The 20,038-nt window shown below is 37.8% G+C and overlaps 1 protein-coding gene across 9 annotated transcripts in view; it reads left to right on the top strand.

Annotated features, from left to right (window-relative positions):
• PACSIN2 (protein kinase C and casein kinase substrate in neurons 2) overlaps positions 1 to 20,038 on the top strand; it is a 53,345-nt gene that overhangs the window by 18,716 nt on the left and 14,591 nt on the right. For 8 of the 9 annotated variants that reach the window (XM_056482625.1, XM_056482629.1, XM_056482627.1 and 5 more), the window contains exons 2-3: positions 8,628 to 8,738; positions 19,516 to 19,672. In XM_056482625.1, coding sequence (XP_056338600.1) covers positions 8,679 to 8,738; positions 19,516 to 19,672 — 217 coding nt within the window. In that variant the 5' untranslated portion in view covers positions 8,628 to 8,678. Of the gene's footprint in view, positions 1 to 6,208; positions 6,471 to 8,627; positions 8,739 to 19,515; positions 19,673 to 20,038 lie in introns of those variants that run through there. The other variant, XM_056482623.1, reaches the window with a different exon arrangement.

Genomic DNA, 20,038 nt, shown 5'->3' with positions numbered 1-20,038 from the left:
CTTTTTATTTATATCTCCAAAACGTGACAGAGACATTCACTAGTACTTGAAGAGTGCACAGATTTTCCTGGGCTCACCCATGCAGCTTCCGCTGCCCCAATCAGCCTTCCTATTTTTGCCAAGCATAGTTATCTGTATCTCTCTAAGATAAGCAGAAAATAGAGTATTCTGACATGTAGATTTAGTTTCTAACAGTGATTTAAGCTTTGAAAGAAAATCTGTATTAAAGACCAGGCTGAATATGGTTCAAGTGAGGTATCTGAATTGGTTCTCTCCTGAAGTAAAGAACAGTAGCTCTTCAGTGCAGCCTTCAGATTCAGGAAGGCTGCCCTGTTTCACCTTCACTTAAGGGTTTAAATCTACTTCTATTCAATGCATGTCAGTATTTCATTAATTACTATTACAGCCCTGTATTTCCTGAGATGGAAAAGTACAGCTTTTGAATATGGAACATTGAAACAACACATCTGTTTCCTAAGTGACGCATCTGCGAAGTGTGCCTACGTGTTTCACAGAAATATTTAAAAACACTCTCCTCCACTGAAGCCAGTTGTATGATTAAAAATACCTTCCTTTAAAATGGGCTACCCATGGTCTTTCCTAAGGGTTACAGTGCACCAAATATTCAGCTTTGCAGCTATACAGAATCATACCATGACTGAAAACCCTGTGTTATTTTGAATGCTGCATTGAGGAGGGGGGGAAAAAGACATTGGTTTGAGCTACAAGGTTTTCATCAGCTCACAGGAAGTGCTAAAGTACACGCTGATGAGAGAATTGTGTTTGTGGAAATGAAGGTCAGACAGTGCTGTGCAGGTACTCTGGTTATCTGTGCAGTTATGCTGGAACAAATGCAAGTGGGTTAAGGCACGCCTTTTCAGATTAATAGCTTGTAAACAGAATGTGGAATGAGTTTCCAAACTGTCATAGTTAATTTTTCTTACCAAAATGGAGACTACTGTATCACAGCTGATACAAAAGTATTTTTGCCTGGGTGTGATATTTTGGAATGCTTGTTTGAATGTAAGGGAGTGTGTTTTATCATGTTTGAGCTGGTGATTCTGAGCTCATACAGCCTGCTGTCCACAACATGCATCTATTTCTAGAATGGTTATTATATTGCTTTTTATTAATGTCCTTTTTGGGGTTTCTGTTTTGAAGTAGAGCAGTGTTTAGCTGGGTGATAACATAAGTAAGTTTTGATGTCTGAAGCAGTGCTTCTAATAATGTCCTATTTTACTTCTTAATTATATGCCAATTTAGAACTGTTGTGTACATGTTACTTCTCTCTGCAACTGTTTTGTCAGTGCAGCTGTAAATGCTGTTTCATGGTTTCTCTCCTGGAGAATCCATCAGTATCACTCCTCTGCACTGTCCTTGTTTTTGTAGTGTTGTAAAATTCTACTGAAATTAAATACCAAGTGTATATGCTTTAGATATTTCTCTTGGCATTTTATGAAAATAAGTTTTTATTATGAGTGTATAACAAGCCATCTAATTCCACTAGATAAAGGGTCAATCATTTATTTTTAAAGTGTCTGAACACTTAAAAGATTTCTTGCTAACTAAATGATTACAAAGTGTAATTTGCAAGTTAAAAATATGTGTTCTTTTACCCCTTTCATGCTTTTTTTTGAAACAAACCTAAAAGCATATTTATCTCAGTTTTATTTATTTAGGAAGGATGCCAAGATATTATGGTTAATTTCATTTTGGAAGACTTGACAGGACATGTGAATTAGTGTGTGATGTCACAGGCATTGCAAAAGTGAACATTCGGAAGGAGTGAACACTTGTAATTAATTAAAGTTCTTCCTGCACTTCATAATTTTAATTACTAGATCCTAAACAGTAGAAAATCTCTGATTTGAAAAATCAAAGAATATTTTTAAAAGCTATTTTAATTGACAAATAATCCTGAATTCTCAGCTGGTTTTCTGGCAAAATTTACTCAAAGCCAAATTTTATACACTTTTTTCCTTGTAGTACAGAAAACATGAATATAGATTTCTTTTCCCTCATATCACCAGATTAAAGAAAAGTATAGCCTGAAAATGTTCATGCTTGTTTTAAATAGATGCAAATATTTTAAAGCTCCCCTACATTACTTCATCATCTTTGCAGGTATATCTATGCCATTTAAAGCATGTATTTTACAGTGTTAATAGTTTCTGTGGTCAGTGTCTATTTAACTTTAAACAGAAACCTCTGCAAAGGCTCTGAAGGCAATTAATAGCTTCCCTGGTTAGAACAAAAATTGCACAATTTAAATAATACACCTACACACATTGGCTTGTCAAGCTGAGAACAAACAATAATTTTTCCCCAAAGTCGTGTTGCTATTTCAGGTATCTCCTGGTTAGTTGGGAAAATGCAGAGGGAGGCTATGCTGGCAGCGTGTGGGAGCTGATGGGGATGGTTAGGTCATGAATGTGCAAAAAGCAGCATGTGTAACAGCAACATGTCTAACCAGCATGTCTGGCCACTAATTATGGGGAAGGAGGACAGCAGATAAGAGCTGCTAACTCCAGGGCTCTGCCAGTCTTCTTTGGAGTGTGAGAGCAAGGTTTTCTTTTACATGGATGAAACAAAACATGCAGGCTGAGAGTCTTTTTGAGAATATTGGGTTGTCTCGTGTTTCAGGTATGCTTCTGTGCTGTGTGTTATTCAAATTGTTTGATCAGTAATTTGAAGTTTCATTTATTTAATAAAATAATCAGTAATGGCCAAAATGGTTGTTCTTAATCCTTTTGTTATGCATTGTGAAATGTATCTGCTGTAAGATTGCATCACACAGTGTTAATGTGCTCGAAGAGTTTAATTTTAGAGACTGTCTCCTCACTGGAGTTGTTGGGATTTTTTACATGTGGTAATTATCACAGAAATTTAATCTCTTTAGTGATCTTCTGATGTGTGCTGAAGCTGGCTTGAATGTGTGTTCATGACTTGTATATTAAGGGCAGTGAATGAGTGCTACTTTGAGTGGTTTCACATTCAGCATTTAACAAACGTGGGCATGGGCAAATATAATCCAGTACCAAGGAGGTTGTTGTGGACCAAGCAACCCTGAACTCAGGGGCTTTCCTTAGTTGGCAGAAGGGCAAAGAGTCTCTTGTTACCCAGGGTTATGAATGACTACTGTGAACTGATAGCTTTTTATTATTTAATGTCACTTAGTTATTTGCTAACTGAAAAATGTCTAGGTGGCAAATTATTCGGTTATCCAAACTAGAAAATCTAGGAATAAACATTGCTCTCAGTCTCAGAGGAGTGTGCCTGGTAGGAAATAAGCTTGCAGAGTCTGTAACAGCATGCATTTCCTAGATTCCTTCCTTTAGTGCTCACAGTTCACCAAATAGGTTGCTGTCAACTTCTTTCCAAAAATCATTTGGTACATGGTTCTGCCAACTATAACATAGAGGCTGAATTCCCCAAGAAATAGCAATTCAGTTTCCTTTTACGGACTTTTCTCTGGTGTTTGTTGCTGTAGTTGTTTTCTTGATGGAGACTAAGGGATTATCTCAAATCCCTGTGGAGGAGGGTGCTATTTGCTATTCTCCCTATTTTAGAGATTGGAAATGAGGCCCAAGCCATCACTTTGAGACTACCTTTGAAAATCTGTTAATAAAATGCAGTCATGTCTACTGATTTCATTTACAAGACTTCACAGCACTGAATAGCAGTGATTAATTATGGTTGGATGCATTCCTTCCCTGACTCAGGGGTTGGAATTCTTTGGTGTGATTTGAGTGTGTAAACCAAAGCATTCTTTTTTCCTGTATTTATTTTTCATATTAATTTATGGACTTTGGAGTGTCAGTAGCTGTGATTCTTAACAGCTTTTGTTACATGATTTCACAATATTGCTGAAGAACTTATGTCACTTTTTTCCATGTCAACAGTAAACAGATTGCAAGTCTGAAGAAACTGGAAACTCGTATAGAGCAAGTTCTTTGGGCAAAATAGAAAAGAAAGTAATATCAAAATTGCTTTATTTTACCAGAGAATATGAGATTGAGCATATTTGTGGCAGGTACACTTTGTAGCAAACCACAGTAGTTCACACTTAAAGCATAGATTGTATTTGTTTCTGTACAAGGAAGTCTTGTTTCCTTCCTATTCTGTGTGGAACAAAACCTGAGACTTCAGTGAATAATAAGGAAAAAAAATTAAAGCTGAAAATCTTAGGAGCAGCTAATTGAAGTTGAGTCATGTCCTTATACATCAGTAATTCACTCGTCTTAGTCATGGAACTTGGAATCTTGACGAGTCAGATCCATGGTGACAAATGCTGTCATTCCAAAAATAGGTTTAAAAGGTAATGAGACCAGGTGCTTCTCTCTTCCAGAGGCTGATAGACTGTCTCTGTCTCAGCTTGCATCTGGAGAGTCCTTGGAGACAGCGCATGGCAACGCCATTTGCTTTTCTAAATATGGATTCATTTTTTTTCCCTCTGTATCTCATCTTGAGGATTGTTAATGACTGGAATAGGTTGCACAGAGAGGCTATGCCATCTCCATCCCTGGTGGTTTTCAAGATCCAGCTATATTAAAACCTTGAATAATCTGGGGTGCTCATACTTGTAAGGTTCTGTCACTCTGTGATTCTGAGATATTTTTCTATTGTGGATCAGTTTGTCACCTAGGGCCACAGTTTAGTGATTGCCATGCTTTAAAGCAGCCCATTGTACATGGGACTGTAATTAGATTTTTTTTTTCCATGTCATCTTTTTGAGTATAGTGAAATATATTTTCAAAATAAACACAGTCTTCCAAAAGAAATCAGAATGTTAAAATCTCACTTTTAACAACCCTACCTGTTTCACAGTAAGAGTTCATCAAAGTTATTTGTTATTAAAAGCCTGAGGGGATTTAACTGAAGGATTTCTTTAAAATCTTTTCCCCATCTTCATGTTGAAAAATGCCTTAAGAGAAATTTTGGGATTCACTGGATTATTTTAGCTTCTTGATAGTCTGCATTTGTTGCACAGGAAAAAAAAAAAAAAAAACAAAAAACCAACTATTTCAACATGAACAAAGCAAGGAATTTTGCAAATTGCTTTCAAAGTAATATCAAAGCCAACTTCCTGAGAGAAGAGGCAGCATCTTTTGTGTGTAGTATCTGAAGGTCTGCTTGCTCTTTATTAGTTAATATTTTCTAAAATCCTTGTGTGTTAAGCCTTCAGGATGTTTATAGCACTTCTTTTCACACAGTGAGGCACTAGCAGTGAGGAAGAAATTCAAGGTCTTTAGCTTAAAGCATGGCTAGAATGTTCCTTAAGAGGAAGCTTTAAATAAAAAAAAAAGAAGAAGCCACAGTTATTTATTAAGATCCATTTCCTTGTGTCAAAGATCAATGTATCCTAATTTACAAGAATTGCTTAAAAGGCAGGGCCAAGAACCTGGAGCCTTGTTAGTTTGCATCATTTCCGTGGCTGTTACAGTATGTACTGTTTAGGATGGAGTTACTTTCTGCACTTGGACTTCGTGGTTTATTTTTAGCCTCTATAAGCTCTTGTGGCTAAAGTGTGCTTGTGACAAAAGGCAGCAGGGGCTCTGAACTGGTAAGGCTTTCTCTGGGCTGCTTTTTTTGGTGACTCCAGCACTGTGTTACTGTTTGCTTAGCAGCTGGGGGTCAAGAAAAAGGTGCTAAAGAGATGGGCCTGGAGTTGTGGAATGAGAAGAAAAAGAGTGGATGAAGCCAAACTATTGTGAGAATATAGGAAGTGGGTGTGGGCACTGTGCTTTCCTATGGAGTTATTGATTCTGCTGCAATCCAGCTCTGTGAGATGCAGGTGATCATTTGTGGGGAATCTGTGCAGAGCTCATCTTTCTTGTTGTATCCATTTAAATTTTCTAGATTTTACCTGACGGCTGTAGTTGTTCGTAGGTTTGCTTTTATAGTGAAATGGAAGACCCTGCAAAACGAAAAAAAAAAAAAAAGTGCAATGAACTTTACTTGTGAAACCTCTGGAAATTCACTTGGAGGATGGGAGGACCAAACCCTGACAAAAAATGTGCTAAAGGCCTGGCTTCTGTAATAATTCTATTTTGTGAGGGTAGCATGACTCACACCACTTAATGTTCCTATCTCAGTATACAGTTTATTTTTAAGTAGGGCTGTAAAAATAGTGTTTTTCTGTACCAGTTGTTGCTATGACTTCACAATATTTCCCTAAATACGCTTGCTCATACTTTCTCACAGCATAGTATTTGGCATATTCAAACCTTAATTCCATCAGTATTTCCTGAGTGCTGATCGCTTTCATGCTTCTATGGAAAAAAAGGATAACTCCATGTATTATGTAGTTCTAGTTGAGGAGGAATAAAAGGGTTTTTTAAAAACCCAGTCACCACAACCTGTTCCTTCATTTAAGAAAATGTTCCTGTGTTTGAGCTTTTTCAGTCTTTCCATGTAACTTTTCAGATTAAATTTGCAGCAATGACATAGTTTAAGCTATTTTGTGAAAGGTAAGTGGATGCTATATTATTACTTCAGAACACTTTCTTTGTCTTTTTTATCTTAATTGGAGGGTGAAAATATTGCTAGTATGGTTTGGGAGAGTGGGATGGATGCCTGGATGGGAGGGACTGAAACTTTCCTTTAAGTTTATACTTCAGGTTTCTTTTTCCAAGATGCTGAACTCTACAGCTGTCTGCCAGATCTCTTCCAAATGGCAGTGAGCACTTTGGTTGTAAGATCTTGGTGTAGTGAAGAAAAACTGCACTAACCCTTCCTGACGACCTTCAGAACCTCATTCCTCCCTTGTTCTGCATGGCATGCCTGGCTGTTTAATTTTAAACTAGTCCTATGAATTGGTTCAGCTAGTTGCAAGCTTATTGCACTTTGGTTTCCTCCTTATGCTGCTTATAGCTGTCTAAAAAAGGATATGAAAAATTACAAATATGATCTTTGCTTAACTTAGTGTATTGTAAAAATTGCAAGGGACAAAATTTATCTGGAAAGACCACATTCTGTGTAAAGGTGCTGCTAGAGAAGCTGGCAATTGAATAGTGTTTAAACTTTTCCCTCTTGGCTCAGTAAAAGCACAGGTGGAAAAGCTGGGGTTTTTTGATTATTATTTTTAACACAATTTGAAGATTGTTACACTAACATGTAAAAATAATTCACCTCTATGTGATTTTCCTTTCTAGTTTGCCATTTTGCAGAACCCTTCTTATATTTTGGCTGTCTTTTAAAAATAAAATTCTAACAATTGATGTTCTTGTTGCGATTTTTAGTTTAATATTCAGTGTTAAGGTTATGTAAGCTTTTTGTGAATTGCATTACGTAAATGAAGAATTGGATAAAAACTGATAAGGAGAAACATCTTGTCTTCCCAGCCAGAGTAACTTTATCTCTGTGCTGCAACTGTCCAAAGAACTGTTTTGTTTCAGTAGCTGGGTTTTGTTATGAACAAGTGCCTACCCTTATGGCACTGTTATTTTCAGTGTATCCCAGAAATGCTAATTAGTGTTGAATTCTCCTTGCCTGGGAGGCTTTCAATGCCATTTCTCTCGGCAGCTTGTCATAACCATGGGCAGCAAGGTCAGGTTTGGAGATGTTTTCTGCTCCATTTTGAAGGGACCATGGTACTTTAAGGCAAACAAGATTGACAAGGCAAAAAAATGAAAGGGAGCTTCAACTTACAGTCTACTGATAAAAGTATTCATTCCACAAGTGGGGGTAAAATCTGTTTACCTGTATGTATCCCTGGTAGTAGTTAGAGATAAACTTGGCAGGAGAAATCCAAACAGGAGAACCTGGTAAAATATCTGCAGAGATTGGACAGGGATTTGTGTGTGTGTGTTTTGGGAGGCAGCTGTTTCCTTTCTCTCCTACCTCTTGGTCTCCAGCCCACAAACTGCATTTGTGGATGCAAATGCCTGGATTTTTGTCTCAGTAATGTTTTTGATGTTAATCTTGCATGTTAGCTTAGGGTAAGCCTAACTTTTTTCATACCCAGTGATTCATAAAGTCATCTGCTTTGATGAGGAGAGATTTCTTCCTTCCAGCTGTGTCTATAAAAGTGAAAATGCCTGAATTGTTAAAAGTAATGACTTATTTCTAATAAAGCTCAGAATTTGGAGCTGATGGGTTCTCTGTTTGTTTGTTTTGCTAAAGTAGAACAATGACAAGAAGACATATTTTTCTTTAAATTAACAAATTTTGGCCTTAAATATTTCTGATTTCATTGCATAACACAGATTTCCAGTGGAAAAGGAATAGGAATCAGTGCAGGTTATTGTTGCAGAAGCGAAGTTCAGCTGATTGTCTCTTAGGAATGCTTTGAAAGTGGAGTAGTTAATGAGTAAGCATCTTGCTGCTCAATCTTTTCTTTTGGTTGTGATAGGAAGTTTTATCATTAAATAAACTCAAGACTCTAGTGAAATGTGATATGAGCAGATGCATTGAGTGTTTTCTGGACAACTATGTCATGATAAGAGCCACAAAATGTGTGGTAGAAGTTTTCTGTTTTAAAATGCCCTCCTTTGGTTTCCTTTTGTTTTTATCTGGCATCTCTAAGTATCGAAATACTGAATGAAGTTGCTTAACATAATTTTTTTTCATGACTAGATAACTCCATTAATAATGCTCATAAATGTTTTTTTTTTCTGTTTTTACAGATTCTGAAGGTGTTTAAGCTCTGAATACTTATAAGCTCTTCATACGTAGCAATGTCTGGCTCATATGATGATTCCGTTGGAGTAGAAGTTTCTAGTGATAGCTTCTGGGAGGTAATCCAAATGTTTTAATCAATATTTTGATTTTATTTTTTACTCATATTGTAGAAAATCTGATTTTTGTGTACTGTAAATTGTGGAGAGACTTGCAATACAAGACACATTGGTTATTGTGATCTGCAGAAACATCCTTCAGGGTAGAAGTTACCTTTTGAATTTTGACCTGTTTCTGTCAAGGGCTGTAATGAACTTGAGGATCATCCACTTGGGCAGGGTATAGAATTCAGAATTTAACCTTTGTCAGTTTTTATTGTCAAGGAAGGCCATGTATAAGTAGCTTTTAAAATGATCAATATTAAATCTGAAGTAACTGTTCCAAGCTACTGTAAGTGTACATAAATTACAAAAGTAAAATACTGTGTGTATGTACTGCCTGTCTCCTGTTTATATCTGGATATAAGTATAAACATTTTTGAGACAAGTTATTCTTGTCTCCTTGTAAAAGCATACATACAGAAAGATAATAGAAAGCACTTTGTAATATCAGTAATTTGTGCTGCCCTAGTCTGACAGACACTTTCAGATGCTGTGATAATTTAAGCTTTAAAGAAAGGAAACTTCATAAAGCAGAAATACTTTTACAAAAACAAGTCTTTTGCTTTGAGTAAAAAGAAAGGTTTGGCAGTGTCAATGCTGACACATTTGGAGGTAAGTACACTGTCCAAATTAGCTATATTCTGTAGGACAAACTTCTGTCATTTGAGAAGGAGCTCTTTTGAGTTTGAACAGCAAACATGAAAATGGCTTAGAGGAACCTGTTTGAATTTACCAGAGACCTATGTTAGACAGCTTGATTTTGGTGACCTGATATTGTACTTTCTTTGAAATGTAAGCTTTTCTAGACAATTAAACTGTGCTGTGGTGGCAGTATATTGCATTTTGATGCAGATCTCCCATGTTTTTTCAATATGTTTTCTAAAAGACCTAATACTAGTGAGGTTCTGGTTGAGTAGATAGGTACAGTTTCTTGAGGAGACATATTTACTTAAATAAATATGTCTGTCTTATTTATATAGGAGTTCTTTTAAAATCACTCTACTCTAAGCCTTGACCCCTTTTTGTTGTAGGAGTACTCTATAGGATGACTGCAGACAGGCTGTGGGACCATTTGATGTATAACCACAAAGCTTGTTCTTTGTTGTTAAAATGATACTTGGAGAGCCAAGGCAATCAGGTGAAATTCCAGGTGACAGGAAAGGGTGAAACATTGTGCCTGTCTTTAAAAGGGGTAGAAAGGAGGACCTTGGGAACTACTGCTCTTGGAGGTGTCTCTCAACTGGCTGTGATCCTGAGCAATCTGAGCTATCACACCTGCTTTGAGCAGGGGATTGGGCTACCTGATCTCCAGAGGATCCTTCCTGTGGTTTGTTTTATGCTGAGGCAACTTCTGAGCAGGCTTCCTTGCTAGAAGTATTTCAAAATAAAATAAGGAGGCAGTCAGGAGAAAAGAATTCTGGACCAAAAGGGATATTTTGATTTGTGTTGGGCATCGTATACTTGGCAGCAGAACATGATTTCTGGCTGGCTGTTCTGTACCAAGCTGTTGTCTTCCATCAAATTATCATGACTGGAAGCATAAAAGCTGAGTGAATAAAAATGAAATTTTCTGTAAACTAAGATGATTATGTTTGGACAAATTTGAGCTCAAAGAATTAAATCCAATAAAGGATGATCAGAAATGGCAATTACCTTAAATGGGGGCCTTCATGAAAGTTTGTCTAAATGTATTTTATGCTTATTATAGGTGGCTTATTTGTGTTTGTGCTATCGGTGACTTATTTTGCATCATTTTGTAAACATTGCTACTTAAGTCTGTTTCCTTGGAATTATCTGTGTATTCTTTCCAAAAGGTCAGGACTGCAGTCAGTTTCATAAGCAATGTGAGTAGACTCATGTATAATGCATGAGCATACCTTTCTTTATCCTTGGATAAGGAAATGTTAGACTTCTGTACAGCAATCAATTGATTTCCTTATAGGGTTTTCTATGCTTACTCTTTTTTGATTTATAACCACAAAGATTGTTCATTGTTGTTAAAATGATGCTTTGGAAAGCCATGGCAATTCCAGGTGACAGGAAAGAGTGAAACATTGTACCTGTCTTTAAAAGGGGTAGGAGGGAGGACCCTGGGAGCTACTGACCTGTCAAACTCATCTCTGTGCTTGGGAAGGTCATAGGACAGACTCTCTTAGAAGCTCTGATAAGGCACAAGGAGGACAGAGAGGTGATTTGAGACAACCAAGGAAAAATCTTGTGTGACCAACCTTGTACCTTTTTCAGTGGAGTGGCACCATCAGTGGACAAGAGAAAGGCACAAGGTGTCATTTATGTGGATTGCTGTAAAGCCTTTGACACAACAGCCTTCTCTCCACACTGGGGAGATGTGAATTTTCTGGGTGGATTGCTGGATGGAAAAGGCATTACTTGGGTGGTTGCATCCAGGGGGAAGCAGTCAGTGACTCAGAATCCCAATGGATGTCACTTACAAGTGGTGTCCCTCAGGGGTCCCTACTGGGACCAGTGTTATTTTATATCTTCTTTAATGGCAGAAAGAGATCGAGGGTGCCCTCAGCAGCTTTGCAGATGACACCAAGCTGAGGGTGCAGTGACAATCCAAAGGGACCTGGACAAACTCTAGCAGTGGCCCATGGGAATCTCATGAGGTATAACCAGACCAGGAGCTGGTGCCCCTGTGTTGGGCACATCCCTGTGTGTGATGGATCCAGGCTGGGGATGAGCAGAGGGAGCAGCCCTGGCAGAAGGACTTGGGGATGCTGTGGGTGAGAGCTGGCCCTGCCCCAAGCCAGAGCCCAGGGCAGCAGGGGAGGGGGGATTCTGCCCCTCTGCCCCCTCTGCTGAGACCCCCCTGCAGGGCTGCACCCAGCCTGGGACAGCACAGGAAGGACAGGGAGCTGCTGGAGCCAGGGGACACCAAGGGATCAGAGGGATGGAGCAGCTCTGCTGGGAGGAAAGGCTGAGGGAATTGGGATTGTTCAGCCTGGAGAGGAGAAGCTTTGGGGTGACCTTACTGTGGCCTTGCAGTGCCTGAAGGGAGCCACAGGGAACATGGAGAGAGACTCTTGACAAGGGCCTGGAGTGACAGGACAAGGGGCAATGGCTTCACCCTGACACAGAGCAGGGTTAGATTGGATATTGGGAAGGAATTGTTCCCTGTGAGGGTGGTGAGTCCCTGGCACAGGTTTCCCAGAGCAGCTGTGGCTGCCCCATCCCTGGCAGTGTCCAAGGCCAGGCTGGATGGGGCTGTGAGCAACCTGGGATAGTGGAAGGTGTCCCTGCCCATGGCAGGGGGCTGGAATGAGGTAATCTTTAAGGTCTCTTTCAACCCAAACCATTCCATGATACTTTTGGTTTGGAGTATTCTATCCAAACTAAATTTGACTGCTATTTAGTCTAAAACCCATCTTTTTTAATATGTCTGTATGATTGTTTTCTTTATGAAGACTGCAATTTTGAGTTCTGGTCTTAATCTTTCTCAGAAGGGTTAAACAGCTTAGATAAATGTGTTTTGTTTGATTTGATTAGAAAAGATGTGCTGCCTCTGGAATGCCAGCTGTGTGCTTCATGCCTCAGGTCACAGCAAGTAAAGAATTCCTAATCAATTTGGAACATTTTTTGTTACTACGGATTCTGACATTTATGCTCTTGTTAGAGATTTTTCAAGATTTTTGACACAGTAAGTTTTTTCTTTGTTTTTAAAGTCAGCTTGCAGTTTGTTAAAAGCCACCTTGGTATGTTTTACTGCCTCAGCTGAATGCAGTGCATGTATTTGTACTTGGCTGTGGCACAGAAGTGACAATTTGGCAGGGTGAGCTTTCGAGTTTTTTTCCTTTGCACTCCGAAATAGCTCAGATTTATTTACCTTTGAACTGTGCTGCAAAGCCCATCCTTTTCTTAAAGGCATTTAGGAAAGAGTGAGGTAGGTGGCTGGCTGTGGCACCTAAGTGAAAAACTGACTGTGAAAGCTGTTTTTTGCTCACTGTATACCTATTGAAACTAAACCACTTTTAGTTGTTGAAAGTTGGTTGTTCTGATGAGCTGATGAGAACTGTACCTAATAAAATGTTGATAAGTGATTTCAAAGCTTTTGCCATTGCTGTTGACAAAAATTTACTTGTCTTTAGGACATTAAACACATCGTTTTCTATCAGTTTTCTGACTCTAGAAGGCTCTGGTTTCTTTTGGAACTGTCACTGTCTTTGCTATGGTTTCTTACTAAAAAATGTGAATCTAGACTTTGTAGTTGCCTGGTAGTAGATTTACTGCTCTAACCTTATCTAGTTGCATATGCTCAGACTGTCCATGGAGCAGTTCAATGCAGATTACTTCATCTGTTAAGCTGTTTTTTTATTCAGTTGCTATTTCAATACTGTTCATGGAAATTTCCAGCCCCAGCACTGAGAGTTAAGCTCAGTGCTGGAAATACAATACGAATAGTAACTTGTTTCCTGTAAAGGTTAGTATTTTTTATTACAACACAGATATGTTATCAGGCTCTGATTTGTGGTTGGGAAATTGCTGTCTTGTTGAAAGGGAATTGGAGAAGTTGCTGTTTGGACTTGTGTTCATGGTGATGGCCTACTCTAGATCTGGGAGTCAAAAAATGTGGGTAGGTCAAGGCTTAGGCAGAAGTCATATCTTGTAACAGAACAGCTGATATGACTGAAAAAAAACAGGCTTTCAGAATTATACTGGTTATTAAGCATGCCAAAGAAATAGCAGCACCTTTCATACCTAAATTGAAGGAGTTTTTTTTAAATTTGGTAAACCCAAGATATTACTGTAAGGCATTTTTTTCTAGCAGAATGACAAATCCTTTTCAGTAGAACAAATCTTTTTCCTTTCCTCTAGTTTCTTCGGGTGTTTAGTCAATAAAAGTACTTTAGGAGTCAGAGAATTTTGTACATGTTTTAATACAGGTTGCTTAGAGAACAAAGAGCTGCAATATATTGAGAAAAGACTTCCTGAAGGGTAATTCCCACAATAGCAGTGGAGGATTTCATCAAAGCTTCAGTTGTAGCAGTGTCTTAAATTACTTAAGAAATTGAAGTTCCACTCTCCTAATTTATTTTTCTGTCAAGTCTCAATGTACCTTGATGTGTTTGGTTAAACTCATAACTCACTCTGGGTGCAGAAATCCTAGAGACTGAGGAATCTTGTTTATATGCTCCAAGAAGGAATTCCTTCATCTGTGTTACTTAGCTGACAAGGATGATGTGCTTTGGGTAATCACAGGTTGTTGCTGATAGCCTGAAGCAGGGTGGCAGCAGGTTTTCCAAGGGAAAGTGGAAAATGTAGAATTTTAAAGCCTTTCTGTTTCTTTCTCATGGATCATATGGATGAGCATTTGCATGATTGCTTTAAATGCATCATGATCATTTAGGGCACTTTCTGTATCCAGAAATGGACTGTAGCAAAACTGGTTAGTTCCAATGTTGTGTTGCTTTAGTTAAACACAGGAAGTGGGCATGAGACCTATTGGCCTTGCCCTGCTGGAGTAGTTTTGGAATGCCCATGAAGGAATTTGTTATATTAATAATTAACAAAATGCATCATAAAGTTAGCTTTCTGTTCATTAAGCTCCAGCCTTATGCTTGGCAATCACTATCAGGGATATATTAAAAGAAAAATGCCTTGGGCAAGAGGAGACCAATGCTCTTGTTACATACCTGTGAAGGTAAGAAAGCCAGTGAGTGTTCCTAGAGATCAAAGTGAAAGTGTATGCATATCTTGCAAGGTAAGACATCAAAAGGAGCAGCTACCCTGCCTGTGGAGTCAATTTTAAATGAGCTCTTGGTCCCTCAGAGACTGTGCTCCTGATACCCTAGATGTACTTCCTTATCTCCCTGACTTTCTGCTAACATCAGCAATATGGAGCCCATTTATTGCAGGGTTGTTTCAAACACCTACTTACCCAAACAGAAATAGTCACTCTGAACAGCTGCTAATCCTGCAGCTGGGATTATTTCAGCCCTGTGAGTGATTCCCTTGGAGGACAGGACCTGGTGTGCATTTTGAAGTGCTGAACACAGGGCTTTTGTTGCATTCTGAAGGATTTGCTGAGGATCATTAGCAATGTAAGACCTCACCAAGTGGAAGTTGATCCCCTGTGTAGTATGGATGAATCAAATTTGGCCTCTGTTTGCATTGCCATTGTCCCCTGCCCCCTCCTAACCATATTATAAAAAACAACAAAACCAACCACTAAAAAACCCCTACCCAAAACAAAAACCCCAACCAACCAAAGCAAAGCCCAAATGCAACACTCTAGATAAAAAAATATATAGACTCTGCAATAGTAGATTCCTGTCACATATTCGTTTTTTAAATCTCCTCCTAACTTTAAGCAATGGAATATTTTTCATTTATATTGCCAGTGTTTGCTTTACTGGTGTATTTGGCTTAAGATTTTGTGTGTTTAAGAGCTTCCTCAGGACTTTTCTTGTAACCAGGGGTGAATTTATGTATATAAACTTACTCAGAGCTAGTACTCATAAGTACTTGGACTGTATGTGCTAATTATGCACCAAGATAATTATTCTTATTTATAAAAACCACATAGTGCTTGTAGATGTTAATGCTGGTTGAAATGTTTGGAAACTTCCCGTTTGACGTAGCTGGAAAGAAATTTTTCTCATGGTTAAATGGAATGCTGGAAATAGTGTGTGTCCCCATGTTGGCCATTGGTATGTGTGGGTTTGACTATGAACCTTTAAAGCTTCTTATTCTGTGTTGTGCCTAGGAGTATTTGCTCCTAAAAATACCCTTGTTGACTTTCTTTTGAATGGTTCCAGTTCATAAAGGCTGACTTGCTATGAATAAGCTCTGCAAGCCTGGAAAAAGAGTTGACATCAAATCTATCTTCAGGCATTTGAAACTCCTGAAGTATTTGTGGTCTAATGTTTATCGTGGTGTGCTGAAATTACCTAACAGGAGTTTAGCAATAGTTGAATCTTTGCCACCTTCTGGGCTGCTAACAAATGAAAATACTCTTTTCTCTCAGTGTACCAGAAAAACCTGCAAAGTGTGTTTAACACTCTAGGCTTTTGTAATGCTCAATGAATGTGCCTTAAAATTAAAAAAAAAAAAAAAAAAAAAAAAAAAAGAGCCTAACAGTTGAGGTAAAGGAGCCTACATAATTTAAGATTCTTCTTTTATGTTTAGTGCTGTGAAACTGTAGAATAATGAGGTTGATACCCCCACTAAAGATCCTATCAGTGACAGTGCTTGGCTCCCTTGCTATAAGGAGAGCTGCCTGCACTGCCAGCTATAGGATGATTAATGCCTGATCAGAGGGTGCCTCTGTGGATTTTTCTGGATGTTACAAATTCCCTAAGTCTTAGATTTGGCAGAGGATTTGGGGTGACATTGCTGTGCTCATGCCTGAGAGGAAGTTATAAAATCAGGAATGCTGTCTTGGTTAAGCTAGATGGAGACCTGAAAGCATCTATAATGCCTGTAAGAGAGAAATGGAGCAAAATAGGATCAACTGAGGTTTATTAGTAGGAAAGCTCAGTATTTTTTGCAGTGGAAAAGGGTTAAAACTGATGGTTAGTTCAAATTTGAACAGGTAGGGAGAGTGACACAAAACTATGAATCACAATTTTCCCAGAATGAACTGATTGCATCCAAAAAGTGACTATTATAGTGGTATTTTTAAGAATTATATTTGGTTATTTCCTTTTGAAGTGTTTCTGGTAACTAAGGGTAAACAGAAACTGAATTTGATGTCATGTAATAAACTCTCAGATGGATGTAGTGTCGATGCTAAAATGAAAGTGGGATATAGTCTTTAAATATCTATTTTTCTTCTTGAAATGGTGAGAAAATTACAATTTACTTTTATGAAACTAATATTTTATTTCTAGGAAATGAAAACTTAAACTTCATGTCTTAACTTCATTCATGTCTGTTTAACAGGAAATAGCCCAATTCTCAGAATAATCAGGAAATTATTCTAACTAGCAAAATCATATATGTTCATGTACTGTACAGGACTAATTGAGAAATCTGAAAATTGCCAGATATTATGTAAAATAGTTCCGACTGAAACAAGGATGCACAGCATTTTTTTGCTTGTGTTGTTCCTGGTCAGTTGCTACAAATAAAAGAACTCTTCATTTTTAATTTGCTCAAATACTTATTGTGAAGGGGAAAGGGGGAAGTTTTGCAGAGGGTTTGCCATTTACCTCAGAAATTGGTGAAAAGAGTCTTGAATAAACAATGTATAACCTGTTTTTCAGAGTTCAGGGTGTCTTCAGTGTGTTGCTATGTTTTTCATTTATTTTTTTAACCTATCTGCAGTTAATCTAGTAGTTCCTTGGCCACATAAAGACTGAAATTCTTTTCCCTTTACTTGGCTCTGTGGCCTAAGGACTTTGTGTCTTAAATCTCGTGTCCTACAGTGACAGGCTGCACATTCCACATCTCTAAAATGTGTCATTGCATTGTCCCTAACTTAAAATGCAAGTTTTTAGAGAAACCAGTAGGTTTAAAAATGTTACATCCCAAGTTATATAACTTATGGAACACAGAAAAAATGCTTTATTTCCAAAATTCTAGCATTCCTCATAGGGCAAATTTCAGTGTAAAAGTGTATTTCTTTGCAGAATATACCAGGTTATTTTCTAGCATTGTAGGCCTGGTGATTCCTCTTTATACTGATTCTAAACTGTGATGCTGAGTTCCTTCAGTCCTCCTGAGGAGGAGGAGGCAGTGTGGGTGAATTATCTGTGGTGTGCATGCAGCCCTTTAAAAGTGCCCTTATGTGATAACAATGAATGGACCATCAAAGGTAAGCTCAGTTCAGCCACCTGAATACCTGCCTGGAATTTGGCAGCTGCTAGATATTACCATGAGGTTAGAGTTTGCTCAGAATGAAAAGATTAAATACACCACAAGGCAGCCAGCTCTCATTCAATATTAGCATTTAAAATGCTAATTTCATAGTGAAAATATATGAAAGGAAATGTTCGTGCTACAGACATAAATCCCTGGGCACATAACTGGAGACATAAATTGATGCTAATATAAGGCTTCAGTAGTTGTGCCAAGCTAACATAACCTGTTTTCAAAGTCTGCTTGACTGTGAACCTACAGCTGGAGTAATTCTGAGCAGGTGAATGATTTGTTTTCCATTACAAAGAATGTAGATAGTCTTGGAGGTATTTAATTCCCTTAATACTTTGACTGTGTATGTATAACTGCCTACTTCTCCATTTCTCCTGAAAATAGAAGGTTATTTTTCATGCTTTCTTGGTAATAGATGCAATCAGTTGACATGGATGCATTGACTCTGGTGGCTTCTTATCTTCAGTTATGTTGTGGCTTATGTTTAAATGTGCAGGGGGTGCGTGTATGCATTTGTTTACATGATTTAGACAAATCAGTGACTGCTAACTAATGCCTTACTTAGATGCTAACTAAATTCCTTTGATCTGTTGAAGTGAATCTAGTCCAAACTAAAAAACATGCTCAAATGAATTCTTTGAAGCCACTAAGAGAAATGGTTTTGTCATGCCATTGATGGTTTTGATTTTATTTTTTCCCAGATTTAATGAGAAGACCTAGCATATGTGTACATATGCCTATATTTATCAATATAGTCATTTATTCCTCCAATATTTACTATAGGGATTTTTTTCCCCTTTTAAGAGTGTTTCTCTGTATACTATTTTTCTCAAGCAAATGGCTTGTATGTACATCTGCTGACAAAATTCTGAATAAATGTGAATCTAAAAGTTGGATGTTTTTCTCTAGGTCAGATGTGAAGCAGATACGATTCAAATGTAAGAATGACTAATGCTCTTTGAGAATTTGAATATTTAATCTGCCATGCTGCTAATCTTTGTTTTTCAGTCAGGTGGTTAGGGCAGATAAGAAACTGGCTGTGATATTTAATAGGCTGTGCAAGTTCTCCTAACAGAGTTCTTAGGTCTTGTTTAATGTTTACAAAGGCCAACCTGACTGACCTTGAATTCAGTGGAAATGTTACTCTGGAGCAGTATAAGGCATTTCTTCCTTTCAGACATTTAGATTTGTTATTCCATGTTGGTGTGTGCACAAGAGTGAAAGAGGAGTGTTAATTATATAATGGAGGTTCATTATATAGTGTGCATTTTGCTCCATGTCCTTATTTTATTGTAGCTTGTACATTGAGCAGCTGTGGGGTTTTTTTTCTTTAGTATTTACAATTTCAAGTCATGCAGTTTCTATCAGTATCTTTCCACATTAAGTTCTAGAGTATCCTTTTGAAATAGTTGTTATCTGGTTTGTCAGCAGTGACTGCATCCTTAAAAACTATTAGTATGGTTGATAGAGGTGTTGCAATGCTCCTTTGTATGTCTCTGCAGCATTAAATTAATGTATTAGGTACTTGATAATAAACATTGAAAAGGGAAAGAAATACTCTATTATTTCTCTTGATTTTCTCCACTATCTAGAACATTACCAAGAAATAATAATGCAGAACAATTGTGGTGACTGCCAATAATTACATTGCAGACTTAATAAAATATAATAAAGCTTTCACTTTTAAATTAACAACTTTTTTTTACAGGGGAACTTCTAGCCTTTGTTATATTGTTGCAGTTAGGTTTTGTGATTAATTGATTTAAGACTAATGACTCTGATCCCATAATTGATTATTTCCTACTGTATTATCTTACTCTTGGTTTACAGTATTTATGTTAATTAGAGATTTGTCTTGTTTTCGGAGCTTTCAAGCAGAAATTAAGTCTTTGTCTCTTGGTAGGTTGGAAATTACAAGAGGACAGTAAAACGAATTGATGATGGCCACAGACTTTGCAATGATCTTATGAATTGTATTCATGAACGGGCACGGATAGAGAAGGGCTATGCTCAGCAGCTCACAGAATGGGCTAAAAGGTGGAAGCAGCTTGTGGAGAAAGGTAATGCTGAGTTTGAACTCTGACAGCTTTCTCAAATGGAAAAAGATGTTTGTGTGTATCTTTGCTTTGGTAAGTACAAAGTAGAAATACTGTATGTTTTAGCCAATAATGGAGTCTTTGCAAGAGGCTCAGTAATGAGACAAATGACCAAGTGTTTTTTTTATGAAAACCCAACCAAGCAAAGCCCTGTTGTTTTGCAAGTTTGCTTGTTTCTTGCTGAAGCAGATGAATCTTGCCTCCAGTATGGAGTCATGTTCTCGAGAACTGTCTGTTTCTGGATAATTTCCAGTACAATTTGAAAAGGGATTCTGAATAACAAGGGGACAGTGACGTGGGGAAAGACTAGTAATTAAAGACCCAGGCATT

Source organism: Oenanthe melanoleuca, chromosome 1A (assembly GCF_029582105.1).
Source record: "Oenanthe melanoleuca isolate GR-GAL-2019-014 chromosome 1A, OMel1.0, whole genome shotgun sequence".
Classification (NCBI taxonomy): Eukaryota; Metazoa; Chordata; class Aves; order Passeriformes; family Muscicapidae; genus Oenanthe; species Oenanthe melanoleuca.
Note: the sequence above shows the minus strand (reverse complement) of the source record. Positions and strands in the feature narration are given on the sequence as shown.